The sequence below is a fragment of the Dipteris shenzhenensis genome, chromosome 15 (assembly GCF_047967505.1).
Source record: "Dipteris shenzhenensis isolate YYH24624 ecotype China chromosome 15, Dip_SZ_1.0, whole genome shotgun sequence".
In the NCBI taxonomy this organism is placed as follows: domain Eukaryota; kingdom Viridiplantae; phylum Streptophyta; class Polypodiopsida; order Gleicheniales; family Dipteridaceae; genus Dipteris; species Dipteris shenzhenensis.
Genome location: NC_141610.1, coordinates 10,915,482 through 10,937,459, shown reverse-complemented (window position 1 = coordinate 10,937,459; position 21,978 = coordinate 10,915,482). Strand labels below are relative to the sequence as shown.

At 40.1% G+C, this 21,978-nt stretch overlaps 1 protein-coding gene across 3 annotated transcripts in view; it reads right to left on the bottom strand.

The window, feature by feature from the left end:
* Positions 1 to 18,315: 18,315 nt before the first annotated feature.
* The window catches only part of LOC147893347 (uncharacterized), a 73,588-nt gene continuing 69,925 nt past the window's right edge, over positions 18,316 to 21,978 (bottom strand). Inside the window, exons 5-10 of one of the 3 annotated variants that reach the window (XM_087386047.1) lie at positions 19,912 to 20,004; positions 19,637 to 19,735; positions 19,371 to 19,430; positions 19,207 to 19,288; positions 19,011 to 19,094; positions 18,316 to 18,793 (exon numbers count right to left, since the gene is read on the bottom strand). In XM_087386047.1, the coding sequence (XP_087242173.1) occupies positions 18,750 to 18,793; positions 19,011 to 19,094; positions 19,207 to 19,288; positions 19,371 to 19,430; positions 19,637 to 19,735; positions 19,912 to 20,004 (462 nt within the window). In that variant the 3' untranslated portion in view covers positions 18,316 to 18,749. Of the gene's footprint in view, positions 18,836 to 19,010; positions 19,095 to 19,206; positions 19,289 to 19,370; positions 19,431 to 19,636; positions 19,736 to 19,911; positions 20,005 to 21,978 lie in introns of all 3 variants that reach the window. The other 2 variants (XM_087386048.1, XM_087386049.1) reach the window with 2 other exon arrangements.

Sequence of the window (21,978 nt, the reverse complement as noted above, 5' to 3'; positions counted from 1 at the left end):
ACTTAGTATCCACATTTGTTGTGATCTGTTACCATAATCCATGGTTGAAATCCATTCATCATCATGAATTGATATGAATTCATCATTGAATCTATTATATAGAGATTCTAATGTGGGTGAGTAATTTGTAATATTTTGTTTACATAGGCTCTTTGGATATATTTTTTGATTTAATTGATCCACCCTCTTTGATCATCCCTTCGTGAATCATCCACAATATGCATGTAGAGTAGTATCCAACCACTTGAAACAACACTCCAAAAATGACAATTGAATTTATTGTCCTAGTTACTAACAATTGGAGCTAGAAGCCCATAAAATGCACAAGTATGTTTCACAAATAGACTAGCTAATTAGGAGTTTTTATCTATGCTTTGTACAATTGACCCTTATGCAAAGTTGCCTCCTTTGCACACAATACAATCCATAGAGATGCTTTTCCATTTGTATGATGGAATCTATAATGTGTGCAAGCATATGTCTATCTTTAGGTATTTGACTTTGTCGACTAATATTTGTTGCTTTTCATTATATAGTCCTTGGAAATCATTATTCATTCCAGGCCATTAAAACTACTTTTTAAAAAGTACAGTGCATAAGTCTTCTAAAGCCTCAAATTTAAATTATCATGACATTCATTAAGAATTTGATGCTTGTCACTATTATCAAAGATGTATACTCTAGCCTTGTAGAGTATATAATCATCTCCTATGCTTTTGTTCTTTCATTTAAGTCCTTCTTCACTAGTATTTGGTGTGTCACCATTTTCATGTGACTCCTCAATGGAAGCCTCTTGATTCATTGGATCCCTCTCTTTAATTTCTTCCCACGTTTTGAAAACATAGCATCAAGTTTACATTTTTTTTTCCATTAAGATGGGAAACTGGAATATGGGAATCTACTATCACTTTAAATTTTCATTTTTGATACCTCGATTGGAAACCATTATTTTGATTATATTAGTTTGTTAAAGTTTTTTTCCTTAAGATCTAGCTATTACAAATCCATTTGATGCTTTTCGAAGACTGCAACTTATACCTCCTCGTGAGAGTAATTTTGCTATATAAGGTTTATCTCTTTTACCTTAAAAAATATAAGGTTTATCTTTTTACCTTTAAAAGCTATGGATTTGTAAAAGCAATGCACATATTACAAAGATACTAGCATCCATCTCAATTATGAATGGTTCACTAGGATCCACTACAACTGTAGTTATTGCCACTTTAAATTATTTAAACTTCTTTGGGCTTCTTCCCAAATGAAGGTATTTCCCTTCCCCTTAAGTTGATGCACTATAAGAATAGCTACTTTAGCATAGTCCTTAATGGATTGATGTAAGAATATCTACTTTAGCATAGTCCTTGATAGTAAAGAAACCTATGAATATATGCAATTTCTCTAAAATAGTGAGATTTTCCCCTTCTAATATGGCCTTCACTATATCACCATCCATACAAATTTGAGCTTGAGATATAATATGTTCCAAACACTTATTTCAAGTGTTGAAGATGTACCTTTTAGTTTTACTATAAGTATAGGTACCATCCAAAAACCCTATTCTCAAAATTTCCCATATAGTTCTTAAGACACTAGCATTACTCAAATCAAATGAAATTATTTTGACCTCATAATGCCTATATTGAACTTTAAAGCTTGTCTTATGCACATTCTTTGTCCTAATGCTTACTTGATGATGTCTTTGAGTCTATTTTAGTGCTCCTACAACTAATCAAAGAGCTTATTAATGCAAGGTATTAGCTATTTTTTCTTTATTTTGATTTTATTTAATGCCCAAAATCTATGCATAGGCACATAGTATCAATTTTTGCATAGAGCATAGTATCATTCTTTTTCTTCACAAATAGGAGTAGTGAAGCCCATGGAGAATTGGTTAAATTTTTCCTTTCTAAGACATTCAAATAGTTATTTCTTAAACTCCTATTGTTTAGTTTTACTAAGTCTATAACGGGAATTAAAATTAGGGATAGATCCATGAATTATTTTTATACTATGATTTACTTCTCTAAAGGCAAACCATCAACCAAAATCACTTGAAAAATGTCTTTCAATATTCATAAAGGAAAAATTAATGCTTATTAACCCCCAAAAAAGCATGTCAATGCATCCTAGATAAGAAATGGAATCACAAAGAAATCTCTTGTTACAAAATTTAAAATTATATTGAACATAGTATCATTATTTTTCTTCACAAATAGGAGGTGAAGCCCATTGATAATCACTTGGTCCTAAGCTCATATTATTTAGATTTATTAAATCTATAAGGGGGATTACAATCAAGGATAGATCCATAAATTATTTTTATACTAGGATCTACATCCTACTCTAGAGGCAGAACATCAAGCAAAATCACTTGAAAAAATGTCTTTAAAAATCCAACCAATATTCATAAAGTAAACCTTAAGCTTTTCCATCCCCAAAAAAGCTTGCTTCTTTTCAATAGCATGATTAATTAAAGCATCATACATAAGAAATAAAATCACAAAGAAATACCTCTGTTACTAAGGTCATTTTTAGTTACATTATGCTTCCCTTAAATATGAGATATCTTGCTCTCTTTCTAAAAATAATGGTGGTATTAACATTCCTTGGAAGGACAACATCTATAGTATCAAGATGCATAATTTGAAAAAGTACGGCATACTCATAGCCTTGGATTTCCAGCTAGACACCATATATCATGGTATTACAAAAACAAATTGCCTTTTCCTTTGCCAAAGATTACCACATGATTGTCTTGCCCTTTATCAAAGACTGCCACATACTTGTGTGCACTTGAATAGTTTTAGCAATTCTGGGATGCAATATCATCAATCATCACATGTACTTTATACTTTCTTATATTTCCATGCATCCTCAATAAGTCATGAGCTCCAAAGGTGGGCTTCCAAATTATTGATCACAAGAAGCACATATGAATAATGATCACATTTATATGGGAGTAGGTGAAACCACACAAGAATTTGTAGATCAAACAGGACTCCATATACACATTTTTTCATGGAAGCAAGTTTTTGGTAAACAGGTAGGTTGACCTCATGCCTCCCATGCTCAATCATACCAACTTATGTCGTGAGAGTTGTGTCATTCTCCTTACGACACATCGACCATTTATAAGGGTTGCTTCTAAGGGATAAAGGAATTGGTATGTTCATAGGGTATTTTTCAAACTAAGTCGGTCTTGCCATCTTTTGATAAAACCATTAAAGAAATCTTTATATCTATCACACTTTCCCCATTGAATGTTGCTGGTTTTAAGCCTTTTATAAGATTAGCAATTTCTCTTGTCCTCTAAGTGGAAGAAGAGGTTCGTTAATGACACTTTGAGTAGTTAGCTAAGAATCATCTAACTTTTGCATGCTATTTGGAAAATCTTAAAGTGAAATTAACATGGTTGTTGAATGATTTCCTATTTCAGTAGTTGTTCCATTCTTGAGTTTAATGAATTTCAAGTATATAATTCCAAAACATCTATAATTTGTTGTTTGATCAATGTCATTTTCCCCCCCCAAAACTAATAGTCTCCAAAGGAAACTTTTTTTTTTTTGGGGGGGGGGGTGTTTTCCATTTTCCAAGCGAAAACCCTCGAACAACGAGTGGACAAAAGGTGGGAGGAGTAAAAAATATATAGTCTCAAGTCATTTTTGGGGAGCACAAAATTTCAAAAAATTTCAAGGAGTATGTAAGATAAATGGCCAACCCATGACCCGCAACAGTTGGATATAATGGCTCACCAAGCCTATGGTTGTCAGTTCCTATTGAAGGCTGCCTCACCTGTCTGCTACCATTAGAGCTATTTTCAGATCTGCCTTCATGATAGCTACAAGGATAATTCTGAATAGTGCCTGGGCTGAGCTCTATTTCCCATGCAGAGGCTGTGCTCACAATTGAATAATGGGATCGGGAATGACAGCGACAACATTACCAAGGTACACATGTCCATTCTCTCTCAATTTCTTATGGTGCGAGATCTCAAGCTTATCGCATTTTATTTTCTCTCAACGAGCCCTCAACCCACCGTGCTAAATGTGTATTTCATTAGCGTTGCATTGTAGAACAAGATGTTAGTTTGTATATTCTTGGCGATGCGTGAAAGCAAGCTACGAATTAGTGGATACAACTTTTAGCTATGGATTAGTGTATATAAAAGTATGGTTCTTTGATGCGCACCTTGGGAGATAGTATTGATTGTTGACTGCAAGTGTAGACATTAAGGTTGGTCAACTGGTAGTTGCATTGCTCTATCTAGGATCATCATTTGTCCATGCTTACCTGAAGACTTTGACTTCAGTGAAGAGTCCTTTGAATTCGTTGAAAGACATGAGAGACATAAGCTTTTTGTCAATTACTTAGAGTTCCCTGGTGATAGATTAGAAGCAACCCCATCCTTTCATCCAACAAACTCTACCTCTAGAGAAACAATCACCCAATTCCTTTATCACATTCTTTCCCTCCTCCTTGGCCCGCCAAACCACCACTTCCTTCACTCCTTGACATGGCAGGATAGCTCAGAGAAATTCATGTGCATGCGGCCTATTTTGTTCCCTCTTGGAGGAGCGCACATATTAGTCCTTTTGATGTGCCCCGAATCCAACATGACTAACGAGGTAGTCCAAGCTTACCTTCATAATTGATGCCTAATATCTACAATCACCTATGCATAGATGAAGTAAGGGAAGCTCATTCTTCTTTTACGTTCTCATTTAGGGAGCATGTGTGTGATCACGTATGAGCATGCGTGAAATCATCTTGGGAAGGAAACAAGGATGTGATTACACAAGTCTGATGCATTATTTTATCGCAAGGCTGCCATTCAATTGTTGCCGCAAAAGATAAACTAGAGTGGCCTCTTAGAGAAGTGGGATTCCATATTTCATTTAAGATTGGCCTAGAGAAGAAAATTCCATCAACATTGAGAGCCACTAGATGGCACAATATGTAGGACTTTTTCTTAAAATTTGGATTTTGTTGAGCTTGAGATCACTCAAGTTGTACAATTTAGGTATGTGTTAGCAATACCACCTGTGAAGAGATTTTTCTCAAGAAGAGCTGCAACATGGGTGCGTCGTTGGCAAATACGTAGTTAGATTAATTTCATTCGACTCAAGGTCACCAAAGAAGAGTAGTTGCCACTTACCAATATAAGAAAATTTTCTCCTTGCTAATTCCCTAGCCATGGAGGTAGAGGACAAGACAGTAAGGTCCCTTTGATTAAAAGAGAGACAATAAAAACAAGATTTAGGAGCTCCATTAGGAGTTTGCCAGTGAGTTGATTATATGCTAGCTCAACAATGTGCAAGTTCTTGCATTTTTCGAGTGCAGCTGGTATAGTTTTTTTCAAGAAATTGTTAAGGATGATCGACAAAACAAGGACATTCTTGGTGAGATCTAGTACGTTAGAGAGTTGCAAGTGTCAATTTCATCAAGCAAACTACTAGATGTCTAGATAGTTGGTTACATTATCTTGGTCTATTCCTAGAATTTTTCAAGATATCGTTGAGGCTTGGCCACAAGTTTCATTCAGGTAAAAAAAGGACTCAAGAAGTGCCTTAAGAGAATACATCTCTTACCATGTTCGAGCATGGCAAGAGTAGTGCTAACAAAAGCCAAGGTCAAAGAATCCTCAAAATCTGATATTTCAAGAATAAGATAGTATTAGGCTAGACGCTAAAGGAGGAGAGCCATGAAATGAGAAAGCGAGACCAAAGAAGTGAGGATTTTATCTTGAAAGAAATGTTTACATTTTATAGGACCAAATTGGTGGTTATGTAAGATTGTTTACACCAAGCACCAAGTGTGAAGGTGGGAGTGCCCCTATGACATTTAATCTTATATATTACAACAAAAAGAATTGAGTCAACTTTCATCGACACCATCCTATCCACTAAGATCTATCCTAGATGAAGCTTTCTTTGTAGGAATTGGTCCTTATCGAAAGAGTTAGATCACTCAAACTTGTATATAAATGTGTTAAGTGCCAAAGCGAATTTCAAAGGTAAAGTCACTAAAACTCATGGGTTTTTCAAATGTAATCAAACATGAGTAGTTTAATTACCCATAAGCAAGGAAGATAGGAAGGTTGGCAAGTAGGAAAAAAACACAAGAGAACCAAGGCCATTACCCGATGAACAAGGATGGGATTGTTCGTGACAAAATTCCACCAATCAATTTGCATGGTGGCGAGTTGGAGTGAGCAAAATGTTTTTTACAAAGATTGCATGAGTGGAGGCTAGCTAGGGCTAGGCATAAGGGAAAGGAGGAGATGGTCAAAATTAGGCATTCAAGGCACCTCCCTTGTTTCATTAAAGTGCAAATGATATTAAGAACTTTTGTGACATGGCAACTTTCTTGCAACTTTGTTAGCTTACATGGTCAGAGTTGGGTTGCCAACCATGATCCACATCAATGTTTCTAGAATGTCACGACGGTTACCATACCTTGTGCTTGCAAGAGGTGGTTGGTGCATGATTGGATAATGTTGATGGGTCTAAAATAGCAATGTTTGCTTCTACCCTTTTCTCATGGAGTGTGGCACCTCTACTTTAATGCTAACAATTCAATAGTCCCACTTAGTAGTCGTTTCTCAAATAGTCAACTAAAGGGTTTACGTTTTGCTATTTATGTAGATAGCTTTATGTTTCACCATTTTATTGGCCTGCATGCCTTTGTTAGTCCTTGGGAATGCACGACTACCACTACAACAAAAGACACAATTGATCGCTCCCTAATAGTTGTGTCTATGCATGCTAGGGATTCGTAATGATGGAACATGACAACGAAGCAATGCTTCAATCCTTTGGATAGTTGGGGCCTTGGTCTTAAGTGATGGTCAATATAAAACCATCTTTTCTTGAATAGATATATAGTAGATACAAATATAGACTCAGATTTAGAAGTAAATATAGAAGCCTCCATCCAAAATCATTACCATCGTTATGGAGATAAAGTCAACAATGAAGCAACATAATTAGAGTCCAAAGGTTTGACTAAGGGTTCTATATTGACCGTCACTTAAGACCAAAGTCCCAACCACCCAAAGGAATGAAGCATTGCTTTGTTGTCATTTTCAATTAGACTGGGGCTTTGTCATTACGAATCCCTAGCATGCATGGACACAACTATTAGGGAGTGATGCATTGCATCTTTTGTAGTAGTGGGAGTTGCACCTTTCCAAGGACTAACACTTCTTCAATGATTTGAGCTTGAGTGCGCCATGTTGCGACTGGCAATCATTCCTCCCATGCTTGAACAAAGCAACACCAAACATGCTTCATGAAAATCAAAGATAAAGGATGCTAAATCATTGCAACATAGAGCTACAGACATGCAATAGCCTAATGATCATTCTGTGGCACTAGCAGCATCCTCTAGAAGTGGCAATATTCTTAAGCAGATCCTCTACTGAGAAGTGCAGCCCTTGGGAAGCAAGGAACGAGAGGGACAGTCGTTGAAAGGAGAGGCAATGGAGGGGGTGGCTTTAATGAGGAGGCGAGAGAGAATTTGAGAGGAGAGAGAGGAGGCAATTATGAAGCAGAGGAGGATCAACTTCTTGCCAAGAGACCACTCAAAATAGGGATTTTGAAATATAAAGTGTGGGCGGTAAGGCATGGTGTTGAAAGCGTGAGTTTTGAAAGGCTTTCTCGGCAAGGTGGCATTGGCAGAGGGAGGAGGCATCACGTGGCACATCTCCTAGCTCCTGCTACACTCGAGCTCCTTATGTCACGTGGCACATCTCCTAGCTCCCCCTACACTTGAGCCCCTCATGTGACATGGCATAACTCCTCCTTAAGAAATAGAATAAATATATAGTAGATAAAAATCTAGATAGATTTAGGAGTAAGTATAGAGGCCTCCATCCAAAGGCATTACCATCTTCATGGAGATGAAGTCAACAACGAAGCAACCCATTGTCTAGAGTCCAAAGGCTCAAATCTAGGAAAAGTAAGGAGGAGTTTTGCCACCGGACATAAGGAGCTCGAGTGGAGGTGCCACGTGGTTCCTTCTTCCTTTGCTAATGTTGTTTTGCCGACAAAGCCTTTTAAAACTCAGTCTGTCAACATGATGCCTTGCCACCCACACTTCAAATTTCAAAATTCCCATTTTAAGTGATCTCTTGGAAGGAAGTCGACCTTATTCTGCCCTGCCATTGCCTCCTCTCTCTCTCATCCTCTATAAAGCCACCCCCTCCATTGCCTCTACTTCAATAATTGTCCTCCCACTCCTTACTTTTCAAGAGCTTTGCTTCTTCAATAGAGGATTCACTTGAGAATATTGCCACTTCCAAGAGGATGCTACTCCTGGGGCGCCAACTCCCTTTAGTAAGAAAACCTATCAAAATCTTGAGTATGAGATGAATTTAACAATATGCCATGATTAGAAATTATTCAAATTAACATGGTTGTATTCTACACTAAAAGAGCTTCAAATATGTATTCACATCTTGAAATTTGGGTAACACATGAAAAAGTTACATTAATTTGAAAGGAGATGGGCTTCCATATTTTAGTGTTATTTTGTTCTACCCCCCCTCATCCAAAAGAACCCCGGGGCCCTTTGGCCTCACATATTATGAAAAATATATACAAATCTTAAAATCTTGCATACTTTTCAAGCTACATACCTTATATTTTGTGGGAGGGGGAACATGAAATTTTCATATTTTTCCCTTGCATATTTGAATTTTTTTAAAAGAAATCCATGCATATTATATATAGACTTTGTCCCCCCATACCCTGGATTTTGGACGAGGGTAGTCACATATTACATATTAAGTTGGTGCCCCAGGATGCTACTGCCACAGAATGATCATTAAGGTATTATACATTTATAGCTCTATGTCTGTAAATATTTATCATCCTCTCTCTTTAATTTGCATGCAACATGTTTGTTGTTTCTTTGTTCAAGATGGGAGGAACGGTAGCCAACTGCAACATGGTGTACTAAAGCTCAAATGAGTGAGGAAGAAAGGCAGCAAGCTGCTGTTTCAGTAGGGTAATGGCACTCGTAACAGCTCTGTCTGCATTTGCTAGGCTTAAATCTGTACTTCTTGATGGAGGGAGCTCTGAAGCAAAGTCGTGGTGTGGAGGGAGCTCTGGTGCATATACTAGGCTTAAATCTATACTTTTTTTGTTAGTGTTCTAAGACAATGCATGGATTATTGCCAACACAGAACTCTAATTTTCCTTTGACAAATCAAGATGTTGCTTGCTTTTAATCAAGAACTCTCGCAAACTTTCAATGAAGAGAGAGAGTGATAGAGAGAGAGAGAGCATGTGTGTGCACGGGGGGGGGGGTTTGTGTGAATGCTTTTCCCTCCATTAACATCACATTCAGTAAACTGAGAATAGAGCCAAGCCAAGTGGTGCCTATGGTGGAGGGGTTTTGAAACTTGAAATTCTATTGCTTGAAATTACATGCATTTTAATATCGCACCTTGAGACCCAGCGGAGCACGTCTCTAACCCATTGTGCATGCAAAGAAAGCCTCCTCTTCAAGCTTCAATGTTGTGCCGAGGTCCTCCACCCGCCGTCTAACAAATCCCATATCCCTTGGGCTAGCTACAGTGTACCCAAGCCCATCCTGAAACGTGCCTTGCCCAACACACTGTTTAAAATTTTGAATTTTTGTACCTCTGTCCACCTCATGCTTAAACTTTTGAATTTATGTACTTCTTGAGCTAATCTCTTTATTTCTAGCTTGCAATGCATCTGTACGCAGTGTAAGAAAGCAAGTTCAAAAGTTGCAAGTGGAAGGAATTGCAGTGGGAGGTAGTGGTGACGCTACCAGATTCGATCGATGCGAGGGGAAGCGACTCTCATTTCAAACTTCAATGGGGGATTGTAGTCATACAAGATGTTTTTCTAGAAGGCATAGCAAGCTTTTGCATCATCATTGCTAAGCGGGGATTGTTAGTCTCAATGGTAAACAAATGTTCATCAACATTCAACAAGTAAACACTTACAAAAACCTCTTGCTCTCATCACACAAGATCTTGGCCTTCTCCATGTTTCCCTCTCCGCTACCTTCAGTCCTCCATTTGCAAGCAAGTTGTTAAACAAGAGCCCACAAATGTAGATGGCAAAGCAAAGCATCATTTTTCTTCAACTTGACTCTCATTGGTGCTGATGTGGAGATGTCTTGCACCTGCCGTTAGCTCAAGGTATGTCAGATTAAAATAAAGACTGCTTTCCAAGCTTACTGTTCTAGATCACCTTGGCATTGGTACGCGAAGATTTTTGTGGGCTGATTTAAGGAGTGGGTTTCCTTGCTCAATGTTCAAGAATGTTTGGATGGAGGCTTGGATGAGAGCTTTTGACAAATGAATCCTCAACTCCTTTTGTAGTCACCCTTCTATTGGATCTTTTGGAGATCTCAAAAAGATCCTTCTAAAACTCAAGTACCAATTCACACACATTTATACAAACAGCTTGATAGCCCTGTGCACCATGTTTTTGGACAAGAAGCCCAGTGGTACTTTTACCATTAGTAGCTCTAGATTTGTAATTTGCTTTTGAAGGAAACACTTGAAAGCAAGTTTCTTATTAGTGTACAATTGCTCGATATATTTTCAAAGAATTCAAAGTATCACTCTTCTTTGGGTTTTTTACATTTAAGTAATCAAAGTGTGCACTTTGCTTTGTCTAAATATACGGATTCTTTGATAGTGAATACAGTGTGATAACCACAAAAGCAAGCAAGAGAAAGCACCCAAGGATTATCCCTTTCAACAACTACAACATGCCATTCATTAACAACAAACACTCATTATTCCAAGATTTTTGTATATGGCATAATCTATACAACCCACAACAAGACACAGTTGAGCAACAAACTCATGCCACCTATAACTCCATCAAACAATGGCAACAACTTGACTTTAAGATCAAGTTCCGCTCGTTTCATCAAGAAGAAATAGCGGTCATGCCTTCGACCTCGGAAAGAAATGAGCCTGCACAATATTGACATATGTAATGATGCCAAATGACGCCTACTAATTCTTGAGGAAATTGAACTCTGAACCGCGTATGCCTCTAGATGACATATTACTCAAAAGGCCTACAACCCCATCAAATCGGCCACACTCGTTCCTGTTCGGCAGGCACATTTAAACCTTTTACCTTCTTGCTAATAGTCCAAGCTTCGTTGCGCCAATACTCAGAGTGTCAAACTTCAAGATGTAAGCTTGCCCAAAGTGCTTCTCCTAGCATATATGAGAAAAGCAGCCTACAACATAGGAGGCACAACCGTACATTCATCCCTTCATTTTTCGCTCATATCCTCTCATTACACAAGCCTGGTTCTTCCAAGCAGGCCTGATGAATATTATTCACCTTGTTGTAATCCAGTGGATAGGAAAGGGAGAGAGTTCCCAGGGAGAAAGAAAAAGGTTAATAAGAACAATCCAGGATATAATTTTGAGTATCATGCTTTCATTCAATTTGAAAACTCTCAAAGCTCATATATAACATCCGACGTATGCCATCCATGCAAGAGGCTTTAGTGAAGGGCCAAAAGGAAAATAGAGGCAAGATAAAAGAGCGTGGCTAAAATGAATGTGATTGAATCTTGCAACAATTGGCTTTTCTTCACATCGAGCGATCCTCAAAGACAAACAGATCAACATCGTTATACAATCTTTGCATTGCAGATGTGTTATAAGCCTCTTGTAAGTAACCGCTAATAGAATTTAGGTCAAGGCAAACATTGCTACGGAATAGCACTCTGTTTCAAGATAAATCAGTCCGCCTTGTTGTATTGCAACTTGTCATAAAACAATGTGCCAAAGCAATGGAGCTCCATCACTATTTGCAATATCCCTACTAATTCAATCACGCACATTGCGCTCTGAGAATCATGTATGCGATCTAGAAAGGCTGCAGTCGTCTCTGTCAAATTCTCATCTCATGGTTGCAAGAACCCTTCCCACGGTTTGCTCCTTGTTCTCTTCTCATTTGCCTCGGCTTTCTGGTCCTCTCTTGGTGCATAACTCACTCTTGTACTATTTTGAGCAATCCCTTGAACCTAGTTTTTGCACTATTGAGGACCTCAATCTTGCACTCCTTATTTAATGCATGTGCCCAAGAATACCCATGCTTTCCTCCTTTCCCACAAAGGTCCATCCATCAAAGTCCTGCTTAGTAGCCAGTGTGAAGCCCTTGTTCCTCTCTCCCTAATCCACCCCAATGATCTTGCTTTACAATTGACATAATATACAACAATGGGCTGCTGAAGTGTCAGAGATGCAGCAAGACTATGTGAAAAGAGAGAGTACAGAAATGCAAATACAAAGAGAAAGTATTACGCAAGAAAACTGCAAGATATGTGCTGGGAAAACACTAGTTTACTTCTTGAGGAAAATCGCTTTGGAAGCTCTTCTCTAGTCAGGCCGACTGGCCCCATTGAATGGCTGGTTGGCTGGTCAGTTTAACCCACTAGTTGAACCAATGCTCGGGTGGTTGGTTGGCCTGACTGGCGCAACTAGTCCTGCTGTTCCTGGCCATGTGTGGCCCTTACCAGCCCCTTAACCAAGGCCTATATGAGGCCCTTCATCCAGACTACAACCTTGGCAACTTGCCCTCGCAAAGCCCCCCCAATTAACAGTAAAAAGCTAGGGGGAAAGGAAGAGAAAGCTACAAGTATCTTGAACTGGCACACCCTTATAACCTCCCTCACTCCCTGGAGCATAGACAGGAGATGCCCAGAATTCTAACACCCCCTCTCAACTCATGGACGTTGGACCAAACCCAGGGAGCTGGGATGTTGACCACATATCTATTATGGTAGACGCTTTGTACCGCATTGTCCTTAGTTGAATAGAAGGCTAGCAAGATGGCAATATCTAAGATCTTCCCACGAATGAAGTGTCAATATATCTAGACGTGCTTGGTCCCAAGCAATCGCGACATAGCTTTCATTGCTGCACTGGATGACTGTAGATTCCCCTTGCTGAAAACCGATCTCACCAAGGAACCTCCATAGCCACACCACCTAGCATGCAGCAACACAAGCAGCCCAGTACTCAGCCTCAGTTGAAGACAAGGCCACGGTTGGCTGCTCCACGAAATCGCTCCTGAGCCAAGGGTGAAACAATATCCTCATGTAGATCTCCTTTTGTCTGTAGGAGAACGTGTCTAGATCTCCTCCCCAATCAGAGTCACTCCAACCCTCAAGCCCCGACTCTGGTCTTTACTACTGCTCTAGCATCATAAAAAACTCCTTGATCCTTCGTACCCTACAAATACTGCAAGATCCGCAACCCAGCGTCCCAAACAATGAATCTTCAAACGTGCCTTCATGAATGAGCTCAACAACTCCAATGGAAAACTCAAGTCTAACCTGGTGTTGAGCAGCTAGATCAATGAACTAATAAGCTTCCGACACAATGAGGCATCAACCCACTCACAAGGATCATTCTAGGCCTCCAGCAACTCATGAGCAGACTGCTGCAGCTGCAAAACAAAGAACCCCCTCTAAGTCTACGAAATCTGAAACCCAAGAAGAAATGGAGGAGAAGTTAGTCATCTCAAACTCCTTTGACAAGGCCGCCTTTGTCATTGCAATGTGTTCCATCCACATGACTACCAATCAATATAAGATCGTCAACATAAAGAATGATCAAGGTGACAATATCTCGCTCCCGAAAGAGATACAAGTTGGGATAGGTAACTGATCTCCTAAAACCCTTCCATAGAAAAGGCATCTAGCTTTTGGTTCAAAGCCCTCAGAGCCCTCTTGAGACCCTACAATGCCTTCTTCATTCAACCTGTGAACCATACCTTTGGATTATAAACGTAAAACCCTAGAGGCTGCTCCACGTACCCCTCCTTTTACAAGTCACCATTAGAGGATGTTGATTTTACATCCATCTAGTACACGAGCCACTGTTGATGAGAAGAAAAGTCAAGAACTGTCTAGATCGTGACCATTCTCCCAGTCTTCGCAAAAGTGTCCTCGTAATCAATGCCTAGCCTCGGTGGACTCGTGCCTATCAACGGACCCATCTAACGTGTACTTGGCGTTGAAAACCCACTTGACACCAATCACTAACGGTCTAAGTGGCCTCGGAACCAACTTTCCAAGTCCCATTCTTTTCAATTGCTTCTATCTCCACTTGCATGGCTGTCCTCCAAGTCTCCTGGGGGAGAGCTTCTTCGCTGCATAGTTTACTCGTAGATGCTCCTCTATCAGGGCTTTATCACGTACTCGGTGGGCTCATCAAGTCCCTTCTTCCATGGTCCACTTGGAAGGATACCCTGTCACCCTGGATGATCAAGTGTGTCCACCAACGACTTCGATACTCGTCGAGGACTCTATGCCTCCTCCTGCTGTGGTGGCTCATCACCAACCTCTGAAGCATTCTCTTCTATTGGCTGAGGCTAGCAAGAGCTCAAGATGGATCCTCAAAGTCACTTGGCTCTCCAGGCTTCTGCCATGAAACTTGGAACACACCTTTGAAAATGACATCACTGCTAACAACCCCTCTCCTCACTGGGTCATACAACCTGTAGCCCTTTTTGAAAGGGTGTCTTATCCCACAGAGACAAGCCTTCGGGGCTTGCAGTCAAGCTTCCAACTCTGCTTCTTCGGGATATATGATACATAGGCATCACTTCCAAAGACATGAAAATAGGGCGCATCTGGTGACCTCAGAAAGAACAGTCATCGGAGAACGGTTAAGGGTATGGACAGCCATTGCCACAGCCTCTCCCCAAAGTGAATGGAGAAGGTTGAGATGCTCCAACATCGCCCTCGCCATCTCCACCATAGTACGGTTCTTCCTCTCTAGTCCGGTCTAAGTTGGATTTCTTCTCCGAAGACTTTGACCAAGAAAACTTGCAATTACCCTTATTGTTGGTGTTGTTACACCCCTTTGAGTGTGCCAAGGCCTCCAATCCTCTACCGTGTGGAGGGTGCTTGAATCACTCCTCCTAGTGTAAGTTCAACCATCGGCACAAGCGCCTCCCATGTGAGTGTCGAGTCTCCCACCAGTAATCAAAGAAGAGTAGGAATCCTGCTCCTTCTACACTAGGATGCCAAGGTCCTCCTCCTACATATCTTGCCTTATAACTCGAACCAAAATGAATTCAGCCAGGTCACAATATTGCTGCACTCAGTCCATCATAACATTCCAAAATACCATAGTTGTTTCCATCCAATTGACGGTCCACTGGGAACGTGGGAAGGATAGGGATCTTCACGGGCTTCTCAGCCATCTCAGGCAAATCCTCTATCTTGGGGGAGTGAGCTTGCTCTTGTGAAGGGAGGGTGGGTGGCAAAGAAAGGAAAGAAGAGGCTGCAAGCTGTTTGCAAGGGTTGTCTTTCAGTAGTGATGCCTCATTTTGGCTACTTCACCTTGTCCCAAAGTTCAAACTATCAACATCTGCCCTGATCAGCAGCAACCACTAATTGCCCGTGCGCTCTTCTGTGTCCAACGATTCAAGCTTCCTTATGCTCAGATACCATGCTTGTTGATGTACCTGGTTGCTAATCTTCGGATTAGTGGACTTAATCCAATGAGCCTTAGAGAGTTATCGATTTCAAGGAAAGGAAACTCTGGAAAAAGTTAATTAGAAGTTTAAAGGATAGGCCTAAAGAAGACTCGACTTGGAGTCGATCATTATTTTGCCAAAGAACTTTCCCAATTTCATGTAGGAGTAAACACTTCTAAGAGGGAAAGGATGTTATGTACCTGGTTGCTAATCCTCGGATTATTGGACTTAATCCAACTGGTTAGGTTAAGTGAAGCAGACTAACATAGGGCGATAGTACTTAGAACAATAGCAAGGGCTATATTCAGCCATGATGCTTCCTAGGAAGCAGGATGCTCTTTTATGTAAGAGTGGCCAAGGCTATGGGGTTGGCATTCAATGTGTTGCACCACTAATTGGTCTCTCTGGATGACGAGCCTAGACTTCTTGTGCATCACGAGATACTATGCCGAAGGTCCCTAGTGTACAGGTTCCAGTGGTATGGGATGCCGGAACTTTGGGTATAGCCTTGTGGGAGTCTGAAATCTAACCTGCATGCTCAGGGGTGGCTGGGAGGTGAGTAGCTTGCTGATCTTTATTTTGGTTTTGCTAATTATGTTTTTGGATTGTGTTTAGGGTTAGATCCTAGTGGGGGTGTTTCAATATCAGAGAAGCAGCAAAACTATATGAAAAGAGAGAGCAGAAATGCACATAGAGAGGAAAAGTACCGCACGAGAAAACTACAAGAGGTGTGCTGGGAAAACTCTGCTTTACTTGCTGAGAAAAACCACTCTTGAATGTAGAAGAGTGCGCCAAAAGTTCCCTATATAGGGGGGAACCCTGCTGCTCGGTCTGCTCTAGCCAGGCAGACTAGCCCCACTAAATGGCTGGTTTGTTGGTCAGTTGGTTGGCTGGTCAGTTTAACCCGACCTGGTTCTCTGGCTGACCCAATGAGATGGTCAGGTGGTTAGTTGGCCTGAGTGGCCCCAACCAGTCCTGCTGTACCTGGCCATATGTGGCCCTTACCAGCCCCTTAACCAGGCCCTATATGCAGCCCTTCATCCAGCCTACATCTCTAGCAACTTGTCCTAGCACAGCCCCTCAAACTAGCAGCATCCAAGGAGAAAGGAAGAGAAAGCTACAAATATCTCGGGCAGGCACACCCACATAGCAGGCCTCACTCCCTATAGTACAGATAGGAATGACCAGAATTCTAAAAAAGTTGGTTGAGGCATGCTATTGTTTAAGTCCAAAACCCTAATGGCAAAGAAAAAGAAAAAGTAACAAACATGTATCAACTATAAACAGCTGACCTGGCAAGATCATTTCCCCTTCCCTTTGTAGACCTTATCTTGGAGACGATGAGTTGCCACGAAATGTATACATTGTATGACAGCTACTTCACCTTCTATCAAATTTGTATAGTAGAGAAGGACATCTTGAAGACAAATTTACCATACGATGGGGTGCTTTTGCCTTCAAGATTACGCGATTCTGACTCAACGAATGTCCCGACAACCTTTTTTGCAAAAACATTACTTCATTAAGTATGAATGAAAACCGCAAGAGCATGCTCTAATGCGGGAGTACATCATGCCATGCATGATTAAAAAATCAGCTAAAAAAGAGCTAACAAAAATCCAAGGTGGAGGCTGAAAGTGCCACCTCAACTCTGAAGGAGACTCAGAGAAGAAAGGAGATCTTCTCCAAACTCTAAAAATAGTACCTCTCCTGGCTGTAGCTATTGTGGAGGATCCCTGCATGCTCGCCGAGATGGCCACCAATGTGTGTATAGTATCAGTCCATATACTGGCCATAGACTGGGAATGGTGAACCTAGGAACCCTCCATCGCCTCCGTACATCTGGCCCTCCAAATATATGCTAGCAAGAATCTCCCATGATGTGTCCACCGAGGCATGAGCAGCTCTGATGTTCCCTTCAGTCTTGACAACTTTTCAATGCTTCTAACTCACAAATGTCCCGACTACTTTTCAACATTTCTGTAGATGGCCTCTTCCCCTTTTTTCAGTTCGAGGTATTCCTAGATGATTTCTATATTTATTCCACTACGAATGAACAAGTTATGAAAGTCTATTTGGCTTTTCAAAAGATGGATGGAGCAAGTCAGGGACCGTTGCTTGTTCCGATAAATCTACCCCAATCCAAAGAAAGTAGGCCATTTTGAGGAGTTTTCCACTCCAGACAGAAAGGCATTGTGCAATATTATCAATGCTCCATGCTTGAATATGGGACCATGACCAAACCACGACTTCTCAAGGAGAGGCGATAATTTTTTGGGAAAGACAACCGTCACATAAGCTTCGGCAAGATTATCTTGGATATAAAGTTCAGGAAGTGGAACCTACATGTTTGCCAACACAGAATTAATTATCCACATAGATAAATCCAAGAGCAGGTAGTTTTCACTTGATGGTCATCCAAAAGGTTTAAAACCATCAAAATAGCACGCATATTAGGGAACAAAGAAAGTCCTTAGAGAAGGTAATTGATAGGAAAAAGGCATCACTTAAAGCATGGAATGAATTTCATAATATCAACTGGTGATAACTTGCACAAAAATATCAGAGTTGGAATCTATACGTGTACCAATATGCAGGAACGATGCATAGCTAAATCCAAGAGCATACCCAAATGCGTCATGTAAAAATGTAGTTTCAACAACCTGATAGTCACCAACAAGGTTAAAAACCATCTCTATCAACCATATTTGGACTCGTTATTACTTGATTCCCAAAATTTTCATTACCATGGATTAGGGATATGGTTTTTCGATTGAGGGATATAAGCTCAATGTTACTCTAGCTGGACTGTAACAACGTACATCTTCTTGATACATGAGAAATGGGAGTCGATTGCAGACATAAATGAGTTTTGCATGATGTCAAAATTTGCACTTGACAGCATACAGGAGTGTAGAAAGCAAGCTTGTTGCTATAGATAAAGCATAACCAGTATACTTTTCATTTCTACAAAACTTAACCGAAATCTGTTAGTGGTTATTCTCCAATTATGTCATAATGACTCTCAATTCTAGACGCTATTGTAATTAAAAAAGATAAGATATTTTTTCATGTTTTAAATACTGCAAAATTACGACTTTGCTATATACTTGCGGCCCCAAGAGTTGCATATGGAAATCTTGCTTGGAATTTCAGATATGCTTGTCTCCCCAAGAGTTGGATATGAAAATCTTGCTTGGCATTTCAGATATGCTTGTCGCTATTTGGTCCGCATGTGACTTTCTACGTCCATGGGAATGGCTCTCCCGGCATTGGCCACACGAGATGTAATTTGAGTTGAGGATTACAGCATACATGCCCCACAGACACTAAAAGAAATAATATTACAGAAGCAATAGCATGTACAAAATTTTAACCAGTATGGAATGAAAGACACCCAGCCCCACCTTAACAATTTCCACTCATAATTAGTTGAGAGCCAATTCATTAAATCATGAATCAGAAAGATATATACTGATCCTTTGTAAATCTTATTTAGGATATCATTCTCAAATATTATATCTATAGGAGGAAGGTCGTAAATCTCCAAAAATTCCTGTAATTTTGGTGTTCCATCTGCTAAAATGACTGTACAACTGACGGGTTATAAGCAGAAATGATATTAAAGCCAGAAGCAAGATTGTACATAGACCTGGAAATCATATAATGAAACCATCGGGCATACAAGAAAATAACTCACATGTAAAGATGGCTGCTGGGTCATCAGGTAGGAACTCTTCAGCTGATGAACGAACTGAATCCAAAGCTTGAGCTTGCTGTGTCTGTATAGACATTGCTTGGTATCAACAAAACATAGACTTGTGGAATGCTGAAACTTGTACTGTCATACGGTGATGAAAGTACCTTATCCATCTCAGAAAGTGTTTTTCCCCACTTCAGAACATTTATGTTCAAGGTTGAAATCTGAGAGTTCATCAAGTTATTTGAAATGGAACATCCCTCATACTTGGGAGTGAAATGACATTTATGTTCATGTTGAAATCTGAAAGCTTATCAAGTCATCCAAATGGAACATCCCTAAAAACTTAGGACTGAGATGCCATATCATATTTTACTCAATGGAAATGTAAGTGCTTAAAGGAACCATCAAATGAGCAAACTTTTCAGACCTCAGATAGAATAATCTCTTCATTTTTGGGCTCATAAGGACCAAGATTTGAAGCGTTGATGTAACCAGTCACCCAGCTCGGAAAAAACCTATATGTTACCTATATTAGAAAGCAGGTAAATCAAACCATTATAAGGATATTTGATAGTACAACCATTGCAAATTTCAGAGGAAAAATTTATGGATTCTAGAGATACAAAGTTCTTGGGCAATTTTGATGAACCAAGGGAGAACATGAGTGATAGGAGCTCAAATTCAATCATTTAGGAGACTTGCATCTTCAATAAAAGATAGAATGCATGCTGACTCCAGAGCAGATTGATCAGCGTGCAGGTTTCTTAGTATTGCCATCAAGGTTCCTGTGTCAGCCTAGAGCCAAGAAGCTTCTTAGAGATTGAAGACATTGCATTTCACCAAAGGTAGGTAAATACAGCACTATGTTTGTTTATGTAGACGAGAAAATTGATAGACCAGACACGTACACATATATGCATCTCATTAATCAAAGCATTAAACTAGATACGATGCCATTTCTGCTACCCTAGAACATCGTGCAAACTTATGGTACTTGAAGGCACATGGTGGAAAAGGAGAGAGAGAGAATGATACTCAAAGAAAGGCATAATGAAATGGAAATGAAATGACTAAGCAATGAACAAATGAAAGTACTCACATGTAGACCAAAGAGCTTATACTTGATTGATTTGACACTAGACAACTATAGCTCTTATATAGAGCACACACACACATATGAACACCAATCCATTTGTAGGCTTCTCTCATCCTCTGGGTAGAGCAAGGAGAAGGGAAAAATAGGAAGGGAGGCTCTGATACCACATTAAGGCACATGGTGGAGAAGAAGAGAGAGAGAATAGGCTAGCGAGAGAGAGAATGATACTCAAAGAAAGGCATAATGAAATGGAAATGAAATGACTAAGCAATGAACAAATTAAAGTACTCACATGTAGACCGAAGAGCTTGTAGCTTGATACTTGATTGATTTAACACTAGATAAGTACAACTCTTATATAGAGCATACACACACATATGAACACCAATGCATATGGGATAACTCCCAATGTGACACGTGGCATCCATAGGATACACTAGACTAGAACTCACTAGAACACACCAAACTGACTCAACTTGGCTTTATGTTCTAACAGTACTGCTACTAGACCGCTTTGAGCATTTCCTTCTCCTTTTAAGGATTTTTTACTATTCATGCTTTTGCCTCAAATATTCAAATGAGATGAAAATATATCTCTCTCTCTTGGCAATAGGTTCTAAATCTGAATGACAAGATTCAAGCCGCAAATAGCATTGCCATACTCTTTCAACAGTAAATCCTATCATTCTAATTGATATCTTCCTTTCAGCTCTGTATATCATTGCTAACATTTACTTACAAGATAGGATGTATAGAGCACCAATAAACCCATCAATTAAGGGAAAATATTTTCCAGATGGCAGAACTAGAAAGTATGAAATTAAAGGAGCTGCAGCCTGCTCCCTGTCGTACTCCTTCCCCTCCTCCGACCTAGCACAGCTTCCTTCCCTTCAGCCCAAACCCCCCTCAGCCTCCTTGCCTCCCTCTGCCCTCTACCCACCTCTGGACCTGCTCATCAGCTTGCTGTAACTGCTGGTTCAATCTCCAGGACCAATCCTTCTTGAAAATCATGTTTTCTGCTCAAGTTTCAAGCTGTTCCTATCTGTGATTCTTTTCCAGAACCAGCGCATGAAGACTGCTTCATTTTAACTGTCAAACCTTGGCCAGGAAAGCTCGCCGATATTCTAGATGGCTCTTGGAGCCTTGATGAAGATGCTCAACTTGCATGGGTGGTTGTACACACGTGGTGCATGGCACCAGCTATGATCCTCCAATCTCCTTGCAGTGGTTTTGATATTTGAGGGGCTCAAGCGGTGGAACATACAGTGAAGATGTTCTCTATATGGAGCAATCTGATACTGTGTTTAGCCTCTTTGTTGTTGCACAAAATGAGAGTCGTGCATCCTTCTTCCATCTTCTGGTAGAGGGTCATAGAACAGCTGCTCCTAGTAGAGGGTCATAGAGCAGCTGCTCTTATCGAGTCAGCCTAGAGTCTTTTCCGAGTAGGGTCCATAGTCGACTCTACCTTTTATATCCAGACAAAATCCCCGGTGGGGGTGAGCTGTGCATCAGTCTATGTCCAAGAGTCCTGTGTCGATTCCAATATAATCCTTTCCTCATTCATCTATCATGTCGCAATCATTTTCTGTTATTAGAGTATTTCATGGAGTTGGATGAGTTGTGGTACTTTAGAATCACGTTATCTTGTAGGGCTGGTTTTTTCATGGTAAATC